At 37.7% G+C, this 22,799-nt stretch overlaps 1 protein-coding gene across 13 annotated transcripts in view; it reads right to left on the reverse strand.

Annotated features, from left to right (window-relative positions):
* The window catches only part of pyd (zonula occludens-like protein polychaetoid), a 321,021-nt gene that overhangs the window by 9,098 nt on the left and 289,124 nt on the right, over nucleotides 1-22,799 (reverse strand). For 4 of the 13 annotated variants that reach the window (XM_072296549.1, XM_072296557.1, XM_072296560.1 and 1 more), the window contains 16 exons: nucleotides 17,083-17,255; nucleotides 15,148-15,335; nucleotides 12,902-13,144; nucleotides 12,029-12,232; nucleotides 10,553-10,693; nucleotides 9,923-9,946; nucleotides 9,449-9,530; nucleotides 8,756-8,906; nucleotides 7,002-7,153; nucleotides 6,017-6,138; nucleotides 5,304-5,476; nucleotides 4,411-4,582; nucleotides 3,874-4,087; nucleotides 3,359-3,382; nucleotides 2,892-3,066; nucleotides 339-566 (listed from right to left, as the gene is read on the reverse strand). In XM_072296549.1, coding sequence (XP_072152650.1) covers nucleotides 339-566; nucleotides 2,892-3,066; nucleotides 3,359-3,382; nucleotides 3,874-4,087; nucleotides 4,411-4,582; nucleotides 5,304-5,476; nucleotides 6,017-6,138; nucleotides 7,002-7,153; nucleotides 8,756-8,906; nucleotides 9,449-9,530; nucleotides 9,923-9,946; nucleotides 10,553-10,693; nucleotides 12,029-12,232; nucleotides 12,902-13,144; nucleotides 15,148-15,335; nucleotides 17,083-17,255 — 2,466 coding nt within the window. Of the gene's footprint in view, nucleotides 1-338; nucleotides 567-2,891; nucleotides 3,067-3,358; nucleotides 3,383-3,873; nucleotides 4,088-4,410; nucleotides 4,583-5,303; nucleotides 5,477-6,016; nucleotides 6,139-7,001; nucleotides 7,154-8,755; nucleotides 8,907-9,448; nucleotides 9,531-9,922; nucleotides 9,947-10,552; nucleotides 10,694-12,028; nucleotides 12,233-12,901; nucleotides 13,145-15,147; nucleotides 15,336-17,082; nucleotides 17,256-18,705; nucleotides 18,806-20,693; nucleotides 21,180-22,799 lie in introns of those variants that run through there. The other 9 variants (XM_072296558.1, XM_072296561.1, XM_072296550.1 and 6 more) reach the window with 9 other exon arrangements.

A 22,799-nucleotide genomic window follows, 5' to 3' on the forward strand; every position in this document is an offset into this window, starting at 1 on the left:
AGTTATGAATAGTTTTCGTTTAAATTTTTAGAATCTTTAGGTAAAATTGTGAACTAAATTATCTGAAAAATTGAGAGGAAAATATTCATAAGTTTACCAGGAAATTCGCGTTTTATGAAAGGAAATTTGGCACTGCCTGACGGTTCATACATCGTTTTTCCTTAGTATGGCAGAATAGCTGCTGGAATTTTATTTGATTTTATTTCAAGGGGGCACATTTGAAATTACGGAGTGGATATGGCGGACATTTATTCATACAAATGTTGCAAACCACTCATAGAGCACACACACAAAAGAGAACAATGACATCAGAGCAGAATCGTTTTAAGGGAACAAACCTGTTTGAATGCAGATGGAGTATAAGGTGGGGGTGCGTTATAGGAGGGGGTAATGACAGCTGTGTCTTCTTGTGTGGCAATACTGGGATCCGAGGAACACTTAACTAGCCGTGGTGGTAGAAGGACTCCACTGCTGTTCTGTTCCACATCGCTTTCGGGGGACGAGGCATAGGAAAGACGGAGGGAGGCCATCGGGAACAGGAAATCATCCGACAGGGTCTCCTCAGGCTGAACAAGAACACATGCCAAACAACACAGCTCATGGTTAGCCGCACAAACAATTGCACAAAAATAACAAAACTTTTTATTATATCATGCAAAAAAAAAACAAACAAAATCAGTAAATTAGTAGTATAAAAGTAAAAAAAATAAAAGTAATTTGTGATGAATTGATGATACGTTCTTCCTTCAAAATGAATCCATGTAAAAAGTTAAAAACCACAAAAAAAGCAAATTCCTGCTTATGTGCGTGAAAGCTCCATTGAATCAAATCACAAATTTTAAATGAGTTGAACTGTTAACAAAATGAAGCGCACGCAAGAAAAAAGAAAGTTACGACTTCTTATAAATCATGTTACACAGAAATGAATTGCCTGAGAGGAGGAGACTTTTGGCACACACAATAATCTGCACAGAGTGAAAAAGATATCAAACTATTAAGGGTGTGTCGTAGGACTACGGTTGGTCAATTTCGAAATAATTATTAACAATGCTCACTTTATACAGCGGAGAGCTCAACTCATTTGTAACATTCAAAATCTGAACTAGCTTTTTGTACAAAAAAAAGAAGAGAAAGAAAAAAAAAACCTATTGACAGAGTCACAACTTCACTTTTTTTAATTTTTTTTTTTTTTTGACTTGCCTTATCACGGTCAATCAGTTTTTACCGTTACACTGATAGGGAATACTCTTTAAATACTCTTGCTCGATGCAATGAAGTGAGCAATTTTTGCTGCTATTAACCTTTTGTTTGACTATCCTTTCAAGCGCTCGTCAAGAGATAATAAGTTGATGTTTGAAAAACGAGAAAATAAATAAATTAAAAAAAACCCAACAGCTATTTCAGTTTTGATTTGAAAGCTTCGACTCGAATATATTTAGAACACCATTAGCAGAATAAATAAACATGGAGTGGAATAGAATGAAATAAAATATATTGAAAGAAAGTAAACACATAAAGATGAAAAAGAATGAAGGATTTGTGATTAAAATACATGAAAGCATGCTGATGAGGGTTAAAGATTAGATAAACCCAAAGAAGTGCTCGGAAATTAAGGAATTATTTGAGTTGAGGATGAAAGGGGGTAAAGGAGAGTATAGAATTGACGGAGGCCACACTGAGAGATCTGACAGAAATTCCACAGACTGAAAAAAATAAAGTAATAGAAACAATTACTTTAACTCATAAAATTGAAAAATGTTGATCTCTATCGAGCACACTTAAGGATCTTGCAATGGGCCAGTTGCACTGGTCATAGAATCGTGTTTTGAGGCTTGATTCACATAGAAAAGCTTAAAATAATAAGATCTGTCTAAACTGCAACTTTCTACGTCCAATATTAACCGAGATATCGCCCATTGAAAAGTCGGGGTTTGACGTCATCCACCATGATAGTAACACCCTTGGTTTCTTCCACCCTGCTTTCAGCAGTCAGTGTGACGCACATTAGTACTGCTTATTCAACATGAAATCCGGATGAAAGCAAAGTGGAAGAAACTAAGGGTGTCACTACCACGGTGGATAACGTAAAAAAACCCGACTTTCAAAGAGCGATATCTCGGTAAATACTGAACGTAGAAAGTCGCAGATTGGACGAATCTTATTATATTTAGCTTATATACGGGAATCAAGTATCAAAACACGATTCTGTGACCAGCGCAACTGACCCATTATGCAATAGAGAGGAGGGTTTTTTTTCGCTGTACACACCATATATTATTTTTAAAAATCCTAGACAAAAGACATGAAAGGATAAAAATCAAAGAATGCGCCTTGCAGTCAAAAAGAATGCAACTCAAAAATTATTTACAAAAACAGTCAGGCCCATTCTGACAAATGGATAAAGGAGAAGGACGTAATAATAGAGAGAAAGCTAAAAATTGAACCCTGCAATGAAAACTTGAGTCTCAATCACAGCTGTATTCCATTCAATATCGGTGCACACTCCAAGATTTTGGGAGCAAACTTAAATAAGTTATTCTGGATTTGTGGCTTTGACAAGAGGAGAGTGTTTGATAGCAAACTGCCGAATTTTTAAAAAGGAAAGGTTATAATGGGGATGTTTAACACATTGATCATGCCAGTCACGCAGAACCAGCATCATGAACGTGTTTGAGATGCTACCCGAGGGCCTAAGAACGAACTTACCGTGAAATGACCCGTACGACTTCAGCTAGGAATATATACTCACTGATATTACTGAAAAGGATTTTGAAATAGTTTCCAGAAGCCATCTTTAGGTATATTTTCAAGGGCCGGCAAAAGGTACTTTATGAAACTCGATAATCAAAATTTTTAAAGTACTGATGGGCAAAAGAGAAAAATTCTGTTACCTTGGATTCGCTCATCCAAACAGGGCCAGATTGATGTTTGTTGATTAGCTCTCGCAATTTGCGGTACCAAACATCTGGACCAGTAAGAGTCACAGTTCCATTGAAGACGTGCGACCAAATTTTTTCTAGCTTTCTGCATTGATCAAACAATTTCCTACTACTTTTATGGTGAGTCCTGAAAATGAGTAAGAGACAAGTTTTGATATTTTTTGGATCTACTGGACATTATCATCTACTCAGGAAAATATTCATAACTTAATACTACCTAAATTACAATGGGAGCTGGTTCACGACAAAGTATCAATTACCTGTATTAGAGTTCAAAATAATTATGACTTTTTTAGTGAACTAATTTTACGAAGCCTGCACAAAAATGACTATCAAACTAAGCTTCAGAATTTTGTATTCTTTTCTTTCTTTTTTTTTCACCTATAGGACAGGGGTTAATACTTCATGTAACCACTTACCAAGGAATGTATTCCAAAATAGGACTGAGCACAAAAAATTTAAAATGTAAAATTATTAATTTGATTCTGCATGAAAGAAAAACTAAGAAAATTTTGTTTAAAAAAAACATAGATTTTATCAGTTTTTTCTAACTTCTTCTTTCAAGCGATGAGACATTTTTATACTTTAAAAAATATAACTAAAAATCTGATCATTTTTTTATTGAACGATGAGAAAAGGTATAGAAAAGAACAAATAAGTGACACCTGATGGTTAGCAAAAAGATTCTCACAAAAAATTATGCTAGTTGAAAAAAAAAGAAAAAGTAAAAGAACACTTAAAACATTTTTTGGAGATGAAAAAGATTTGCCATTTAAAAAAACATGAGGAAGGGAGTTGGATTGGTTTCGTTTTAGACGAATATTTATGTGCTATAGGAGGCAAGCCTACCAGAGCTAAATTAATATGTCATCGATGCAGAACTGAATGTGAAGCAGAAAAAAGGGGAGAAACAAATCAGAAAAAAATGACTTACTTTGAAAGCCCAGCACGAAGTTCTTTTATGATGGTTTTGGTTTCAGCCCTTAAAAATATAACGATTGGATAAAATTGAGCATAATTCAGTCGATCAACTGCATTGGGGGTTATGTCCAACAATGCATGTTTACCTCTATCCATAATATCTCTAATTGCACTAAGTCTAATAATCCCTGAAGACTTTTTACCGTCCTCAAGAGTGTTCTCAAGCTCTGAAAGAAAGAATTGAACAAATTTTATTGAACAAAGTAATAGTGAAAAATAAAGATAATTCCTGTTAGAAATCATTTCCTTAAATTTTGAAACTAAAGTCCGATTTTTGGTTACTTCCTTTTTTACATTGCGGGTTCAACAAAAAATGAAAAAGAATAGTTTGTTGGGCAACATGTGGAAGGTTAACTGGGTAGGTTTTATTTTGGAGGAATATTTTGTTGCTCACTTGACAAAAGGGTATTACTACACTTTGAAATATGCATTTTTTGCACGTAGCCATGTTAGCCGTTCGATATGTGAAAGAATTTGACAAAATACTTACGAGGTGAAGAAAATTTGTCCGGAAAATCTAACAGTAGTTTGTCCCTGGCCATATCTGATACGGGACCGAACAAAACAACAGGTCGAATAAATCCTGGATGCCTTAGAACGACTCGTTCATAGGCTGGAAATTTGCTAACACTATCACCGAACACAACATCATCCCAATGATCCTGTTTACACACAAACACACAAAATAAATAGATAAATTAAATAAAACAAAAATAAACAATAAAATAGCTAAGGGGGAGATAAAATTAAGAGCAACTTTACGACAAAATGAAGCATTATAGGAGAAAAACTAAGGTAAAGTTAATATTAGATGGAGCTACTGTGCTTTTCTTCCTCTCATAAAAAAGTCATGTTCTGTACGCTATCTTAATTGTTAACAGGTAATTCTCCGATTGATCTGCTGACAGATTTTCCACGAACATGGGTTCCAAGAGGACAAAAAATTGTCTTCTATACGGTCGAGTCTCCATTTTGCCTTTCCTCTATCAATAGGCTTGAAATGCAAAAATTGGTTTCAATAATTTATTTCCAGATGGTGTCACATTTTTATGCATTGGCATACTTACCTAGATTCTGGTAATATTATGTGAAAACGTTTAAAAGAAAAAAACATTCATTCATTTTGTAATAAATTTACGCTCAAAGATTTTTGGAATCAGGGGTCTCTATTTCAAGGTTTATTCTAAAGTCATTGAAAACATTTATTCTTTTAGCTCAAGACTACACCATCTGAGCAACGGTTCAAATCCAGATACTTTGCCCTAGATGCAAATTTTTCAAACAATATTTATTTTAAAGTATTGAAGGATATATTAATTACAAAACTGACCACTCTCAATCTTTCAAAAATAATTAAAGAGGTCACTGAAGACTGATACTTACCTTACATAGAGATTTCGACCTACGATGGCTGTGTCGCCTCCTCCTGAAGAAACTACCTCTGTTTTCAGGGGTATTTAGTTCCTTTTTACTAGCGTTGAACTGAGCAGTGGCCAATTCCTCGGCTCTGGCTTTGTTTGGGATTATTCCTTTCTGCACCTCTTGATTGTTGCGTCCTTTGACAGAAAAAAATGACTATTAAGATGAGGGAGAAATGAAAAATGAAAATACATTGCTACCAACAAAATGACTGAATAAACCAAACTCGGTAGAAGTGAGTGAACAATGCGGCTATCTACGCATTTATTGAAAGAGAATTTGAAAGCTACTTTGCTTTCTCTTCTTCTTAGGTAAGAAAATCACAAATGAATTTAAAAAGATTTTGATCATATCAACACTTTGATAAAAGATCATGAATAAATAATAAATATAAATAAATTTTGTTTTGACCACTTGAGGAGTAATAGAATGGCAAATAAAACACTCTATCCATTCAAGTAAATTTCTCATTTTCATAGTTTATGCTTTTCTGAGGGTGAACAGTGGTTCAGCTCTGATATACATTTGTTCTGTTTAAATGTTTGAAATCAGAGTTACTTCAGTAAAAGGGCCATCCATTGCTTTTGTAATCAAAAGTTCACAGATGTTAGAAATAATTTAAAATTCTCTCTACCCTTATCTCCCTGAGAGAGAAAGTTTCACGTTCATAAACTTACCAATCCTGAAAACTTGCCAGGATCCAACAACGCCATTGTGCAGTGTGTCTACAACGTGGAAAATGTCACCTTTTCTAAAACTCATTTCCCCTTTATTTGGTTGGTCATAGTTGAAATGAGCCCTGAGATGAACAAAAATAAACAAAAAAAACCGTTAAAAAAAGAATGGAAAAATAATAAATAATTGATTCAGTTGACAAGGTACAAAATTAAGCACCAAATTGTATGTTTCCTTGTCAGAATTTCGATGGAATATAGGTTGCATTCATAGAGAGAAAATAGAGGGTTTTTTTTTTTGCTACCCATGTCAATTCACTCTTAGCAATCTGAGGTAAACTCTGGTCACATCGAGCACTAAGCTAATTTCTTTATATTTTACAATGAAGGAATTGGCATGTGTGGTACACATTTTTTTCTTTAATAGGATTAGAGTTGTCTTTATCAGAGGAAGAGGAACACGGGTATGAGACCAAGCTCCAATAATTTGCCGGCCATATGGCTTGCTTTCAATAGCTAATTAGACCTTAGTTGATTAAGGCTTTTTTGTGAGCAGGAAATTTAGGGCTTTTTTTTAATCTATGAAATGCGATGGATCAAGATCTTTACATTTGGGAGTGGTTCGACTAAGGTTAGGATCGCACAAAACCACTCTTAACCCACCTTGTGAGAAGGATCCTAGCGTTCCACCAGATTGCGGGGAACGGGCTGGATTGAGTCAGCGGATCCGTTTAAAAAAGTGAGGCACAAGCATCCTTTCGCGTTCCATTACAATCCTCTGCGGTTTGAATGGAAAAAACGCCCTTTTAAAAATTAGTTTTGCTTCTTATTTGCTTCCACAGATTTGAGTGCCTTCCCTCATAAATGCTCACGAATCAAAACTTTGTCTAGCTAATACCAAACTCTTTTTTACAAAAGCAGTTTCAAATCTGTAGGTTCTTTCTCATTTCAATAAAAAGCTGAAAGTAGGCTGGAATCTATAACTTACTTGATGTGAAAGGAGTCCCCTCTTTGGCCTGCAACGATATGCTCATATTCTTCTCTTCTATGTTGAACTATTAGGTGAACCTGATCTTGAAGACTTAATAAAAATAAGACTGCTTCTTCTCTAGTAACATTTTTCATATCCATATCATTAACCTGTAAAAGAAATCAAAATGCTTAGAAAGAATTTCGAAGACAAAAATTATTATGCAGTTACAGTCAAAAACACTTTCCAGATTGATTACTCAATATAACACTAATTTAATGAACTCTTCACAGAACCACAATGAATTGACGATGTTGATTTACGAACGAAATTATCAACATGCAATTTTCTTTATTTCTTTATTTTTTGTTGACACATTCACTGCCGGCTTTTTTTTTTTTTTGCAGAATCGTTCCTGTCAGGTCAAAAGACACTCACAAAAATTGCAGAATTCCAATGCTTCAAAAGCAAGGTTTTTGCGCATCACCTCAATGGCCGCAGCTTCTTATTGGTTGCTTAAGTAACCAGTGTTCTACGGCCAATCCTTTGGAAAGCCTGCAGATAGTGCCTTTAAGGCTCGGCAACTCAATGAAAAGGCGCCTTTCTAGTTGCTCTTTGCTGCGGCTGTTACAATCTCACAACCATCAAAATACAGTCACTAGGACTGGCTCGGCAATGAATGTGTTAATAATGACTTATATGAAAAAACATAATAACCCATGATAAACTAATAGGAATTTCAGAGGAGGGCAACCACAGCAAAAATTTTGAGTGTTCTTTGGAATGGAGTAACAACAGAAATACACCACAACTAAGCGAGAGGCCATTTCAGATTACTTTTCCACTTTTCTCATATGTAATTCCCTATCCCACACATGTAGCAAAAGGGGAAAAGTAATCTGAAACATGCTATAATAAATTATTTGCCTCTGGGAAAAGAACCCCGCACAGAGCATTCAGCGGCTCTCGATGAAAGTCGATGAAACTTTAATAGATTCATATAAAGTTCATAATTAAGGGAAAGCCAAAAAATTAGCTCATTTTTGCGAGTAAAAATCGAGATATTCGCGATTGAATCCGGACTATTTTCTATCACGCCGCAGCATGACGGAAGAATTCCGAGTCCCCTCTCCTCTCGTTGTTTGGCGTTCTCGATCAGACCTCACGTCACTCACGTGAAGATAGGTGCTTATGCGCTCGGCCGGTGCGAATGCTGTACTCCCTCCCTCTCCCCGCATCTGTCAATTCTGTTTCAGCAACTACATTTCAGATTAAACCGGCCAGCGGTGCCGGCACGGGAGAGGTGCGAGAAGCAGGGAACTCCACATCGCACAGCCCGAACGGAGCGTCCTAATGAAAGGAGTGAGTGTAAACAATGAGACATCGTAGTTACCTGGTGGGGAGAGGGGGTTTCCTGGCCGAAATGCTCAAGCAAGGTAAGGCGACACGGAGAATTTACCTCCGCCGCACAGAAAGTAGTCCGGGTTCAATCGCGAATATCTCGGCTTCTACTCGCAAAAGTGAGCTGATTTTTTTACTTTCCCTTAGTTATGAACTTTATATCAATCTATTGAAGTTTCATCGACTTTCATCGAAAGCCGCTGACCCCATGCTCTAGGCGGGGTTCTTTGTAGAGGGATTTCAACGCACTCTTTGATTGCTGAATAGAAGTTCTGATTACAATTTTTACACAACCTTAGGGATGAATTAGAATATTAAATTGAGATTTTCCAGTGGTTGTTCTTTTTTTTATTAAAAATATAAATGCTTACTTTAAGAATTTTATCACCAGGTTGAAGGCCTTGAAGGGATGCTGGACTGCCAGGTTGGACAGCAGTGACAAAAATGCCAACTTCATTACCTCCTGTTAATCTAATACCAACTGAACCTTCCTTTTGAAAAGTTATGAACCTAGGGTCTGGCCTGTGGACAAAAAATTACACAAATTCATGAAAAGATAGGTAGCTTTTAACGTGAAATGATTTCAGATACCATTGGATGATTCATGATCTGATTAGTAAAGAGAAAATAGTATCTTCACTGATGGAAAGGTATCCATTAATCATTGAATTTAAGATGTAAAGTTGACTGGAAGTTTTATTTGTCCTGTAAATCTAAAATAAGTACTTTCTAACTCAAGTCCTGTCTTGAGAATGGAATAATGCGAAGCTTCATTTCATTTCTTGAGAGCATTTTTAGTAATATGAAATCATTATTTTGATATAAAAGTTGTGAGACATGCGAATAATTGATACAACATCATTCTCAGATTTGTTAATGTCATTGGCGCATTCTTTGTTGCTGGTTTTTGGCCAAAGAAAAGTGTATTTCATGCTAGTTAAAAGGGTCTAAGCAGCTATACATATATGTATATCATAACTGTCCCTTCTCTTTGTAATGCTAGAAAATACAAAAATTAAAAAAGAAAAAGAAAGAAATACTAGTGGATAAAAAAGAACACCTACACGGGTAATACATACACAGGTTGTTTTGACCTTTGGGATAAAGGATCTTCTTCATAAAGCTGCGCCCTACTACTGTAATAATCTGCAAGAAAAAAGAGAAATTGCGGATGAATAAGAATTTTTAGGTACCTAAATGCATGATATCACTGAACTAAATTCAAATGACATTAACTCACAGCATATGCTACTTGCATCTAATTGGAAGTAAACTTTCTTAGAATCTAGTTATTAAGCTAAGAAATTTGCAACTTTTCATTAGCACTAAATACCGCTAGTGAATGTTAAAGCAAATTAATGTTTAGTATCTACACGATTTTACTGAATTTTTCATTTTTCTACATGATTTACATTTCAGAATGACTTAAAAAACAAAGATAACAAGGCCGACAAGTTTAAAAGCAAGGAGATATAATTGATAAGCACACTGACTTAGGCCTCTACATGTCTACATCATCTTGAGTAAAAATGACTCACTAAATCTTCGCTTGTAGCGTATGCCTGAAAAAATGAAAACAATACATGTTGACAAAGTAGACTTCAGAACCATATTCTTGAAAAATTGAATTATTTAAGTTCTATTTTGAGGTGTCATTCGCACAATTTTTTTTCTTTATTCGTTTTATTCTTAAAATCATTAAACTACGGTTCATTTTTGCTTCCTTTGTAAAAACTCCCGGTTGAAATTGAATTGTCAAATTGAGGCACTGGATGCAAAAAGGGCACTTCTCGATTGCGGTGTTACAGAATCTCCGTTGCTAATAAATCCCTTGGGGGAGAATTTTCCAAAATTCTTTCCACAGAAAATTGTAGAATCATAAAGAATATTCAGTAAAATTTTTAGTGAAATGGATGCATTCACTTTCCTTACAATGGATGAAATATTAGATACTCTGAAACACGACTGCAACTGAGAAGTGCCCTTTTCGCATCCGAAGCCTTACTTGATTCATACCTTGACAAAAATTAAATCCAAAATGAAGATACAATTTGGTAGGAGCAATGGATAAAATATTTGAAACTAAAATGAAAGTAAGAGCAATCATCATTTTACTTATCGACTTGCTTAGAACTATGCTCGCTTGAAACATAGGAAGCGATGCTCACCTTCGGGTTTCGGAGGTGGGGGTCGAGGAGGGTCTGGCGGCTCTTCTAATGTACTTCTACTCCTACTATGTGAATGGCTGTGTGAATGACTTCCATGACTAATATTTTCCCTACTTAAACTATTATGATTAGTTAAAGAATCTGGAAAAAGAAGAAAGAGAAACATGTTAATGAGCAGAATCGGATAAGAATTTTGGAAAAAAAATAGTGTTTCGAGGGACTTGTGGTGGCAATAAGCCATTTAGTTATTGACTGCAACAAGCAAGCTTGCTGTGCAGCACGCTTCTATTAGAAATGGCGACTTTTGAAAAGAAAGCCAATTTCAGAGAATCAATTTACAAGTGTATTCACGAAATTTTTCTCAATGATTATAATAATATTTTAATTTCGTGACTTTATATACCCATGGGTAGATGCTGCCTGGGCAGGGTTACGTACGATGACATAAAGTTATTTGGTTTTCCAAATGTTACCTAAGTATTTCTGATAAAGGACTTGAGTCCACACTAAATGTTAAATCCTATAGACATATTAAATCTTTTAAACCTCAACGTCCAAAAAAGGAAAACTCTCCAAGACGCTGCACTCTTAAAATTTTTCTCAATTTCACCTTGTAAAATGAAACTTTTCTCACAGTATCAGTAAAACTTTTCAGCATTCTAAATCTTAGTGGAACCAATACTTATTCTGGATTATTTCATGAGAAAAACAAATTTACAAAGACTAAGACAGTCTGTGAATGTCTACGTAAATTTGTTCAATTGTAAGTTAACAATAAATAAATAAAGAAGATATTATAAAAAAAGAGAATCATTAAACGATTCAAAGGTCATTTGCAAAAGTTGATAGTTTAATGTCTTAGAAATTGCCAACCCATCTCCCAAAATGCATTACTGTTGTTGGAGCTTTTAAAAAATTGAAGCAGTATTTGACCGAATTCGTCTCTTCGTACTTTCATACTTGGAAAATTCGATTCTGAGTTTAAATTTTCTCCACAAAGTTACTCTCAATTCACACGGTTCAATTTTTCATCCAACTTTTCCCTGGACTTTATTGAAAAGAAATTTTTCCTTTTTAAAGTACACAGTAAAAATTGTCATCCAATGGAGTTGGAAGGAAAGTTTAATGAAAATATAAACTGTGTGAATTAGGCTTTTAAATGATTCCTCTCGTTATTTGTGCCTAAGTTAGATGTCTCAAAATAATTAATTCGAAGTTGTCATTTCTGGTACTGACCTCTTCTTGCTCTTGGTTGAACTTTGCCCTCCATTTATGGCTTCAGAAGTTGTGTTTTTAGTTTTGAAATGCTTGCCATAGTATTGAGTATCTTTGAAACCTGCTGATTGCTTCAAACTAGCAGACAGAACTTCTTAATTAGACCGTTTGCTTTTTTCCGGCTTAAACTGATGTAACTACTGAATGTAAATTTGCAGACCTCAAATATTGAATCAAAACAACTAATTTCGAGATACTTACTCATATTATCAAGAGAATGATTATGGTGAGCTGACGGTGAGGCGGGCCTGTCTAGTTGACTCATTGATGCATCTAAGAGAGGATTCCTGGATCTCCTTGGTAATAGGTTGCTTTTATCGTCTAGCTGTTGTCTCGTTGGAGGGCTTACATAAAGATTTTGAGATGAATAATTTCCATTCAGTACGTCCAGATAATTTCCCTCACCTAGTAAAGAGAAAGAAACAAAATTAAAGAAGGAATAGCTACATCAGCTTGTGCGGGAGCTTCTAATGAGAATTGTTTCATCTTTTGAAATTTTAGGACTGTAAAACTTCATCCCGGAGTTTTGGGTTTGGGAGTCAGCTTTTGGACATTATTTAATCCTGTGATTAAGAGACTCACTCAGTTTTTGGCAGTTTTGTCGAAGTTAGAAAAAATGGACAGCCACAATTTCCACATGTGCGAATTTAATCACTTAGGTACTAAAATCGGACAGATGTAAACAAAAAAACAAAAAAAAAAATTGATGACAAAACATTAGAGTGAGATAAAACTAAACACATGGAGAAAATTTAGGTTTTCTTTAATTAGACAATTAACAGTAGTTAGTTTAGTAGACACTTATACACAACACACCATTTTATCGGATCTCGAGGAGGATATTATGTACAATTGATTCATTCCTATGAAACTGGATTGGAAGCTAAACAAAAATGGACTAACACTGTGGGGAAGGTAGAGAATATAAGTTCTAGACCAATAACTTTGACACAAAGTTCTGGCAAACATATTCGTCTTCCCCAAAGGATAGAAATTCATTATTAAAGAGAGAGAAAAAAAAAGAAGAGAAAAAAAAAAATTACTTTGGTAACACATAAATAAATGAACTCTCACCTTTTGTTTGTAGTGCAGTTGACTCAGAGCTGTACAAACTCCTTGGTGCTTCACGTTTTACAGTTAAATTAAGTTTCTCTTTACTGCTTTCTATTAGTTTCCTGGCCTCTTTTAGACTCATGCCTTCGGTGGCGTGACTATTTATTTTCAAAAGAACATCTCCTTCTTGCAAAGAATTTGGACCATCAAGTTTAACACCAACTTCCCTGACGTAAATTTTACTTCCTAGTATCAAGCCAAAATCTGAAAAACAAAAAAACGAAGATCAGAGGGAAGTCTATAAGAGCTTAAAAGAACCTAAATTACAGTATCTTCATCAGTAAATGTAAGGGAATACACAATGATGAGGGCTAAGAGATCAAGTCGAATTTTTCTATTCTCTTCGGTTTTAATCATTACTTGAATTTTTTTCGAACAGATGCGTAAGGGAACGAATATTTTTAACTCTCGAGAAAGATTTAAAGACTTTTGAAAAACTTGAAGGTGATGAGACAGGGCTCAGTTTGGCCATCTCTGAAAGTTTTGATTTGAAAAATGTGTTTTTAAAACATTTTTTGGTATCATGGTAGAGGCCGATGACACCAGGTGTCTACTGAAACAGGCTGGCCAAAAAGCGGTACTTTTACAGTGCTTTCTCAGTAAATTCCCAAGAAATTCAGTACCACCTCAACAGAAAAATTCAGTATTTTTTCAGTACCTTCATTTGATAAAATTTCGAAAATTTGAAATTCTCGATCGAATTGCGTAAAAAATGACATAGACGAAGAATTTCATTGATTGCTTGAAGATGAACCGACTACAAAATCACGATCTTGCAGGCAAACACTATTCTGAAAATCGACGTACAGGGGATTGCATACTTTCCAGGGCCGGATTAAAGGGGTGGCCACATGGGCCGCGGCCCATGGCGGCAAATTTTGCAATTTTTTTAAATGTAGGCATAAAGAAAAATCGGATTCAGAAAAAAAATTACAAACGGGAAAAGATTACAAAATCTCTTATTTCCTGATAGTATATCTCTAATTTTGTCGTCTTTCTGTGATACAATAGACAACACCTTTTAATTAGTCGAGTTGAGACTAAGAGAGAAACCGAACATGGAATTTGGCCTGGAACGGCACGGCGCAGAGAGCAATGATGACGAGAACTTGAGATGAAAAGGAGAAACCCTCGCCGTCGGTGCGGCGTACACATGTAACACATAATAGCGCCTACGAGACTGCATGAATACTTCACGCATTGCGTCCAAGACACTGCGGTCGCTGCGGGCAGCAGTGGGCGGCGTGAAACGCATAGCGCCTACAAGACTGCATGAATACTTCACGCATTGCGTCAAACAGTGCGTGTAGCAGCGGTCAGCGTGAAACGCATAGCGCAGACAAGACTGTAGAAATACTTCACGCATTGCGCAAACACAGTGCGGTCAGCGCGACGGCGGAAGTTAAAATTATTAAACTATATTTATGTTTGCTCTTTCATAATTTGTTCGTTCATTTCATATGAATGGAAGGCCTTGTCCACATAGAGATAGGTTTACGGAATTACTTAATTTTCGGGCCAAGTTCCGCAAACTTTTGCTAGTAGTGTTGACAGGGCTTTCGCAAAAAATGTGTCCAACACGAGTAAATGCGTCTTATGCACCCCTCCTCCTCCGGTATGTTCACTTGATGGTTTTTATTGATGTTTCAAAACGAATGAGTAGGGGGCGGCAAAATACAGGCGGCCCATGGGCGGCAAGTAAGTAAATCCGGCCCGCCCTGATACTTTCCAGGCCTTATTAAAAAACACAGGTGGTATGAAGGAAAAAATTCCGGACCTTCTTGCGAAATTTCCGCTCTTTATCAGTGCTTCCGGATTGCCCTTAAAAAATCAGTACTATTTCCGGACTTTCCGGACCAGCAGACATCCTGGACACCTTGCAAGTTAGACTTCCTAACTACAGCAGAGCCAAATATACAGTCGTTTAGAGTTTAGGCCACCAAAAAGGGGGTAACTTCGGTACTGAACTGTAGGAGATAAAAAACACAAAATTGGAGACATCTATTCAGGATCAAGCTTAAGATCTCCATCAAATCTCTTCAAAATCAGAGATGGTGACCGAAATGTCCACTTTACTTTTGGTTAAATTAGCGGTGTAAGACTCAAAACTGTCTGCATCCCATCTATTCTTTTGACTAACTACTGCATTTCTCAATGCTGGTCCAACTACAAAGAGTGCCTAGCGCTCTTTGGTGAACAGTACTTACCATCCTTCTTCCTACTTTTGGTGAGCTGAATCCTGAGGGTTTGCGGTTCAGGACTCGTCGGAAGGACAACTCTACGACGAACAACCAAAGTAACCGTGTTGCCACTGTCGCGAAGGACCTGCACAGCCGTTGCATATTCCACATTCTCCAATGACACTCCATTGGCACTCATGATCCGGTCATTGACCCTGCACAGAAACATAGAAATATAATGATTCAGCTGTGACTATTAACATAGGTTGACAACCTATTCAATAAGTTATTTCGTTCTTGAATCGGTCGATGATAAAACTTGACACCGATGAACTCTGAGGTTCATAAGAATTTTCTCATCATAGTGCTCCTCAGGAGGCAAGCACCTGTTAGTTTCCAAGGAAGACAAACTCACTAGTCTTACAATTAGTATTCTATAACGAGTGTCGAGATAATTTGGACTGCATTTTGCAATTTGGAACTATAAATTCTGGCTCTTCTGGAAAAACACTTATGTGCATAGGGAAACTAATGTCACATACGTTATTTTAAACCGGGCTAGAATTTATAGTTCCTAATTGCAAAATGTAGTCCATTATATTCCTTTTCCCGCAATATCTCTTACGCGACGAGGGAGCGAGAGAAATATTAACTTGAGAACAAGAGCGGAACTATGAATAATTCATTTTGTAAATTGCTGTAGTCGTATAAATTGTAAATTTGACTTGTGCCAGAGCTTTTTACTATTGGCTGTATGCATCAATAAATTCTATCTATCTATCAATATATTGTGGGGCGCCAAAAAGGCACCCTCCCACCAAGGGTAGTCAAGGGATCTCCCCCACCTCTAAAGGGGATCCGTGAGACCTCCCTGGACATTTTTTGAAAATTGAAACGTCTTAAAAGCTATTATGAGCTGTTCTCATTGAAAAAGCAATTGAAATAAAATGTCAAGAGCATGATCCACAAAATCCTTATATTTTCTGACGGGCAAAGTTAAGAGTTAGTTCAAAAAAGGGTCTTCTGATGCCCCTTTTTGAAAACGTAGAACTAAATGTACACAGCTTCAAAACAGCCATTTCTATAAGCTGGTTTTCATTCCGTCGTACCTTAGAGAAAGGAACGGAACTCCATTCCAAGTTTACAAAATTGACTCAAACAATTCAATATTCTACAAGAATATGAGACAAGGACATTTTTGCCCAAAATTTTTACTGATTTTCTCCAACATCAGAGGGAAATCAGCGAAATTTTCAATCAAGAATACCCGATGGTCCCTAGGTAAAAATACTATAATTCAAGAGGAATTTTTGCAACGTTGAAATTTTGTTATGTTTTTCCGTCTAAAAGGAAGCGAAATAATCATGTGATCTGCGTTCGGCTAAGAGATCAAGCCTGAGCCAGAGCAAGTTGGCACTGAGAAAAAAAGGTTTCGAAGTTCTATTTCTCAGTTAAATTTCATACAGAAGATTAATTCAACCCACTGTATGAGCCGCGTGCTTCCAAAGTTTAGAACACTTTTCCTCGAAGTTTCCAGAGACTTTATATAAAATTGCGAATAGATTTTCCTGAATTTTTAAGAGAAAAATTTAAGTACGAATTTTTTAGAAAATATTTGTTCTTCAAGAAGAAAGACATACCGTTCAATTTCTTACACAACGCCCAATTCACACAGTTCAATTTTTCATCCGACATTTTCTCCGCCTCTGTTGAATGGAAATTTTCCTGTATGAATCACACAGTGAAAATTTGCATCCGATTGAGTTGAATAAAAAGTTGAACCGTGTCAATGGAGCTTTAGCGCGGCACTTAAGAATTTACACTTCAACTAGATATTGTTACGGAAAATTTGTACAACACTTTTTGAAACGATTTCATCTCCATTTTAAAACAAATATCTGACGACTGTTAAGTGTCTGATTATCTCTATGTATGAGAAGGGGCGAGATGATGAAAACTTACAAGAGTTTACCCTCTGCAGGGCCGGCTTTGAGGACATCTGAAATGGCGATGGCAGGGTCTCCGTTGGTGAAGTGGGGATTATCCCTTCCGCCGCTGACTGCGATCCCGAAGCCATAGCCGGGTACCCTGTTCAGGGTCACTTGGTGGAACTCCCACACTATCCGCTCTCCACCCTGTCAACAGAGAAAATATCACAAGATTAGCTACTCATCAGAATAAATGCTACGATAAAGAGTTTAAAGAGATGAAAAAAACAAAAATATGCGTTTCTCGGAGAGTTTCCGATGAATTTTTCAAGAACGTTAGGTAAAATTGCGTACAAAATTATCTGAGAAATTGGAGGAAAAATATTTACAAACTTTCCCGAAAATTCGTGATTTACCAAAGAAAATTTGGCAACGCCTAAAGGTTCATACGGCGTTTTTCCTTCGCAAGGCAGTATGGACGACGTCATAAAAAAGAGGTTTGGGCGTGCGAATCACCATCGGACCACGCTCGTTGAAGGAATGTAAACAGGAGGAGAGAAATATTTATAAATGTTACTCAGCTCACAGCGAAAATTGGTTTTTTATGTTCTCATACTTGAGTTGCAGTTGGATTCTTCGATTCATCAGAGGATTATGAGGTGTCTGATGACTACAGAGTGTTCGGCACTTGAAGCGCCCTCCTTTCTCCGGGACTGATTTCTGGGGTTAAAAGAGGACTTTTTCGTTCTATGCGAGTTTCCCTCAAGACGCTTTTTTTGGTGCTGGAAAACGTTTAAGATGTGAATTTTATCTCAAACTTTGTCCAAAACCCTTTCTTAAAGCGTAAAATGTTAGTGACAATTGAATATCGCGAAAAATTTTCAGCATATTTGTCAGTTTTAGTGGTTTCACAGATTTTCGCTTTCGTGAAAATGCGGTTTGCAAGAATTCTACATTCGATATCCATCGGTTCAAAATGTCAACATAGCCTCAAAAGTCAACTGAGTAATCTGAAAGAACGGATTTTTTGTGATAGATTTTTTATTCGTATGGGACAAAATAGCATCCAAAAGTTCGGAATTTTCTCATTTCCAGCTTTTCTTATAAATCCTACAATGTTTTTTGAGGTTCTGTTCTATTGTTTTAAACCAAACTATGCATCGAACCACTATCGAATACGACCCATACTCATGGATTTCAAAATTACCTGCCCTGACTTTCCAATTTATTATTCCTCGTAAAAACCTTTGCTCGAAAAATGCAAGCGTTACGTCTCTTAAAATTGAAAAAAAATGCGATTTTTAGGCGAGAAGAAAAATGTGGAGATTCTGAAGCGAAAATTCCCCGGCTTTTTCCTGACTTTTCTAGAACTTGCCCTCCTGACTATCACCATCTTGAAAACCTACACGGAAAAAAAATTGCTGATTCAACAATTCCATTGTTAAAAACAGTGAGTGCAATGTTTCAACGCAGATTTTACAACAAAAAAATGCTACTTTAACCACATTGTAAACTAATATAACCACGGGGGTGGTTAAAGTAGCATTTTTTTGTTGTAAAATCTGCGTTGAAACATTGCACTCACTGTTTTTAGCAATTGAATTGTTGAATCAGCAATTTTTTTTCCGTGTAGCTAAAAATTGGAAGGGATAATCACCTGGTTAGAATTTGATTTGTCAAAGCGCATCTGGATTCGGACGAGCTCTGGAGGGCGGGAACGTAAGCGCGCAACTGACTCAGCGATGGTGACTCGTCAAAATTACAACTAATACGAGCTGATGCGCCAATTTAGATGCCTGGCTATGATAGAGGCTAAGCTCGCCCCCGCCCCCGCTGATAAGCTCCATCGAGATGATCTGACAGCTGACTCTGGAGGATAACGAACGCTGGGAGTGCGCCCAGCTTCGGCTCCAGCATCAGAAAGCAATTAAACGCATGATTCTCGTCATCCGCGCCATCTCTAGCGGTTTAAGTCGGGGCAATCGATGAGTCTCTTTGAAGCCTCTAGTTTGTAGTACTGACCAGATCGCTAAGGAAAAACGCCGTATCAACATTCGAGAGTTGCCAAATTTCCTCCGATAAAACATGTTTCTTAAGGAGATTAATGAATATTTTTCCTTGAGTGTTTCAGGAGCTATAAGGGGAAATGGAGATGTTGCATGTGTGAGGAATTTGCGATTTGACTGTTGAATCTTATGCAAAAGTTCGCGAGAAACACGATGGTCCCACTAGTTTTCTCTGAAATCACTCCCAAGCTCAAAAAAAGCTCTCAAGTTGAGGCCAAAATGGAGGGAATATCCCACCCTACCCTGAGAGTCCACCTCTACATCAAGACAAACTCTCCATGCAAAGTTAGTAGGGAGCAAATACATTAGCAGGGATGCCGTGTTCTCAGTCTTTGAGTTCCCAAATAAAGTGGCAGCCCTGTCAATGTATTCGCTCTCTATCTTTGCACGGAGAGTTTGTCTTGATGTAGTGGTGAACTCTCAGGATAGCGTGGGATATCCCCTCCATTTTGGCCTCAACTTGAGAGCTTTTTTTGAGCTTGGGAGTTGATTTCCGAGAAAACCAGTGGCACCATTCTGTTTCTCGCGAACTTTTACATAAGAATCAACAGTCAAATCGCAAATTCCTCACACATGCAACATCTCCATTGCGGACAAAATAATCAGAAAAATAATCATAAGTTTTCTCAAAAATTCGTGTTTTATCAAAAGAGATTTGACAACGCGTGAAGGTTCATACGGCGTTTTTCTATAATACGGCAGAGTAGCGCGCGGCTCAGCCGTGGAATTCCCGCAATAGGCGTCCAATCGAAAGATATGACTTCATCATCTGCGAATGAGGCCTCGCAGGCTCACAATTTTCCTTGGATTTCGAGAGAGACGTTTTGGAACGTAAAATTTCCCGATTTCCATGGACAGAATATGCATGTGTGCAGTAATATATGTTGTACAAAGCGCGTTCTACGTGAAATTTTTATGAGACATTCTTTACTTTGGTAAATTATGATGCTTGAACTCATATCTCGTTTGATGGGCTCGCTTATAGAGTGCCTTCATATTGAGAGTTTTACGACAGTGTGAATCCATTTCTGATTGGTTCCGTATTTACGCCTCCGCAGTGTCACAAACGGGACCAAAGATTACATTTTCACCGATTGCAAAGATTGTAATCTGGAATGGACCGGGGAATCACGGTTCGGCGGGGAACAAACGGAATGAGAAAAGGGACGGAGAAAGGAATCTGAGAATGGGCCGATCAAAGATTGCGAAAAACTTTCAATTCACTGGGAAAAAAAAACACATTGGATCTAGAGTCCAGACTCTTAAAAACATCGACACGAAAAAGTACTCTTGATTCAATCAGAATCTAGCTTAAATCAAGAACCAAGCCTCTTAATTTAAGCGGATTTCGTTTTGATTCAAGGAAAAATCCGGTTGAATCAAGAGTATGTTTTCTTGTCAATGTTTTCAAGAGTCTGGACTCTAGATCCAATGTGTTTTTTTTTCCCCCAGTGTTTGTGTAATCTTTAATCCCGTTGGTGACATCCATGAGAGGGGATTGTCTTAACTCTAAGTATGAAGGGACTCTAAGCTCACTCATGGTCCCACAGAAGCGGGAAATACGAAAAGCCGGTCTCACCTGGAGGGGGAACCGGGCAGGACTCACCGAACGTTTCGGAGGCTGGATTTTCATGAAAGCGACTCGGAATAGACCACTAGACAAGGTACGAATTTCAGCATTTTGATTCATGTTTCTTAACCACCATTTCACGTAGAACACGATGCGCACAACGAAAATTACCGAAATCAATACCTTACGAAGATATTTAATGATTCTTGGTGCGTGAATTCAAACCACCCGCTCACGAAACCTCAATGCTCTACGTGATTCACATCGCGCGCTAAACGTTATCATGACAGTCTCTGCGATATAAAAATCGGGCAACCTCGATCTTGATGCTTCGGCTCAGCTATGAGTAGCAAATTGCTTATAGTTTGAACAACACATGGTGGGAAATGAACATTGCTCGATTGAGAAGCTTGCTGAAACCGTTGTTGTGTGCGATTTGACTTACGCAGAGATTTGAGTTTCTTGTGAGCGGGCAGGGCAGTTCAAATTCCTCGTAACCAATGTGTGATAAAAATGTTAATATCTTTGTTAAAAGTTGGATTTAGTAATTGGACGTATTTCTACCAAACAGACCTATGTGGAGGTGAGAAATATGGGGTGTGCTCGTTAGTTCTCTGGCCGTAAGAGTGAATGAGAATAATAAAGCGCCAGTGACGTCAGCGGCGACGATGGAGACTCCGAGCCGCGGATCCGCGTCTTTAACTCATGAGCCCTGTCCACAAGGCTCTCTTGCCATGCCCGCGGCTCATGAGTTCCGCATTCAGTTGGCACATAGGTCTGTTTGATAGAATGTAAAATCCCGCTTTTCCAATTCTTCAAAAGGAATCACGCCCACTTTTACATTGCTTCTTATGCAGCTTCCACGAGCACACCCATATTTCTCACCTCCACATAGGTCTCTTTGGTAGAAATACGTTCAATTTTCGTTGTGAAAATCGTGTTTTACGTGCAATTCTGGTTATGAAACATGTATCAGATTGCTTAAATTCGTACCTTGTCTAGTGGTCCATTAGCAAAACGACGCACTGGCACTCGCGAAGGGAACGGCGCGGCGCGGGCGTCTACGAGCGCCGACTGAAAGCGCCATCGCCGTCGCGGGTCCAGAACCGTGGCAGACGGCCCGGGAGCCGGAGCGGGGGAGAAGGTGCTCGGTCCACCGGGAGCCCCCGCGGTGCCGCGAGCTGCTGCAAAATCACCATTTTACCTTCATCCCACGATGAAAAAGATCATTTTAAACACCATATCTGACACCGTTGGACGGAGGTCGCCGCGACGCGACGCGCCCGAGTCAGCTGATCATAACTCGGATGCCATATTAGGACGAGACGTCGAAGCATACGTCACGTCACGCAAGCCGTCCCGGAGCTGGGTCCCACGATGACCCCGCCATCAGAAAACACGATGCCACCGACGTTCAAATTTTCGAAAAGTACACGAAAACCGTGAGCGCGAGCTTCCTCTTGTCATACAGTAAAAGCTCGTTAAGACGAAATACGATTAAGACGAAAATCCGCTTAAGACGAAATTTTTTTCGGTCCCTTGACACTCCCATAAGAGTCAATGTAAAAAAAATACGGATAAGACGAAATTTCGACATTTTGACCCGTAACCAAAGCCGGTAAAACGAGAAAAATTTCCGATTTTTTCCCTGAAATTTGGAAAAACGACAAAAAGAGCCAATTCTTAGGGAAAATAGACTTGTTTACGGACTTGACATAAAAGAGTAGGTTGAGGTAGATCGGGGGTATCCTCTGTTTTGCTGGATGACTGAGATGCAATCGTCAGTTGACGATAAACCGATTTGCGTATTTAAAAAATTCAAAATTTGGATTTCGTATTGTATAAAATTTAACGCCGTATAAGCCTCTGGAGTTGCCAAAGTTCCCTTCTTAAAAATTAATTTTTGAAGAAAATTATGAGTATTTTTCCTTGAAATTTTCACCTACTTCAGAGCAAATTTCAAATAAAGTTCTCCGAAAATCTGAAGGAAAACGTCCAACAGTTTCCTTGAAAATTCGTATTTTAGCGAAGGAAATTTGACAACGACCGGAGGCTCATACGACGTTCTTCCTTAGCACGGCAGTTTAATGCATCCATTTTTTAAGATGCCTGAAT

Source organism: Bemisia tabaci, chromosome 2, assembly GCF_918797505.1.
Source record: "Bemisia tabaci chromosome 2, PGI_BMITA_v3".
NCBI lineage: Eukaryota > Metazoa > Arthropoda > Insecta > Hemiptera > Aleyrodidae > Bemisia > Bemisia tabaci.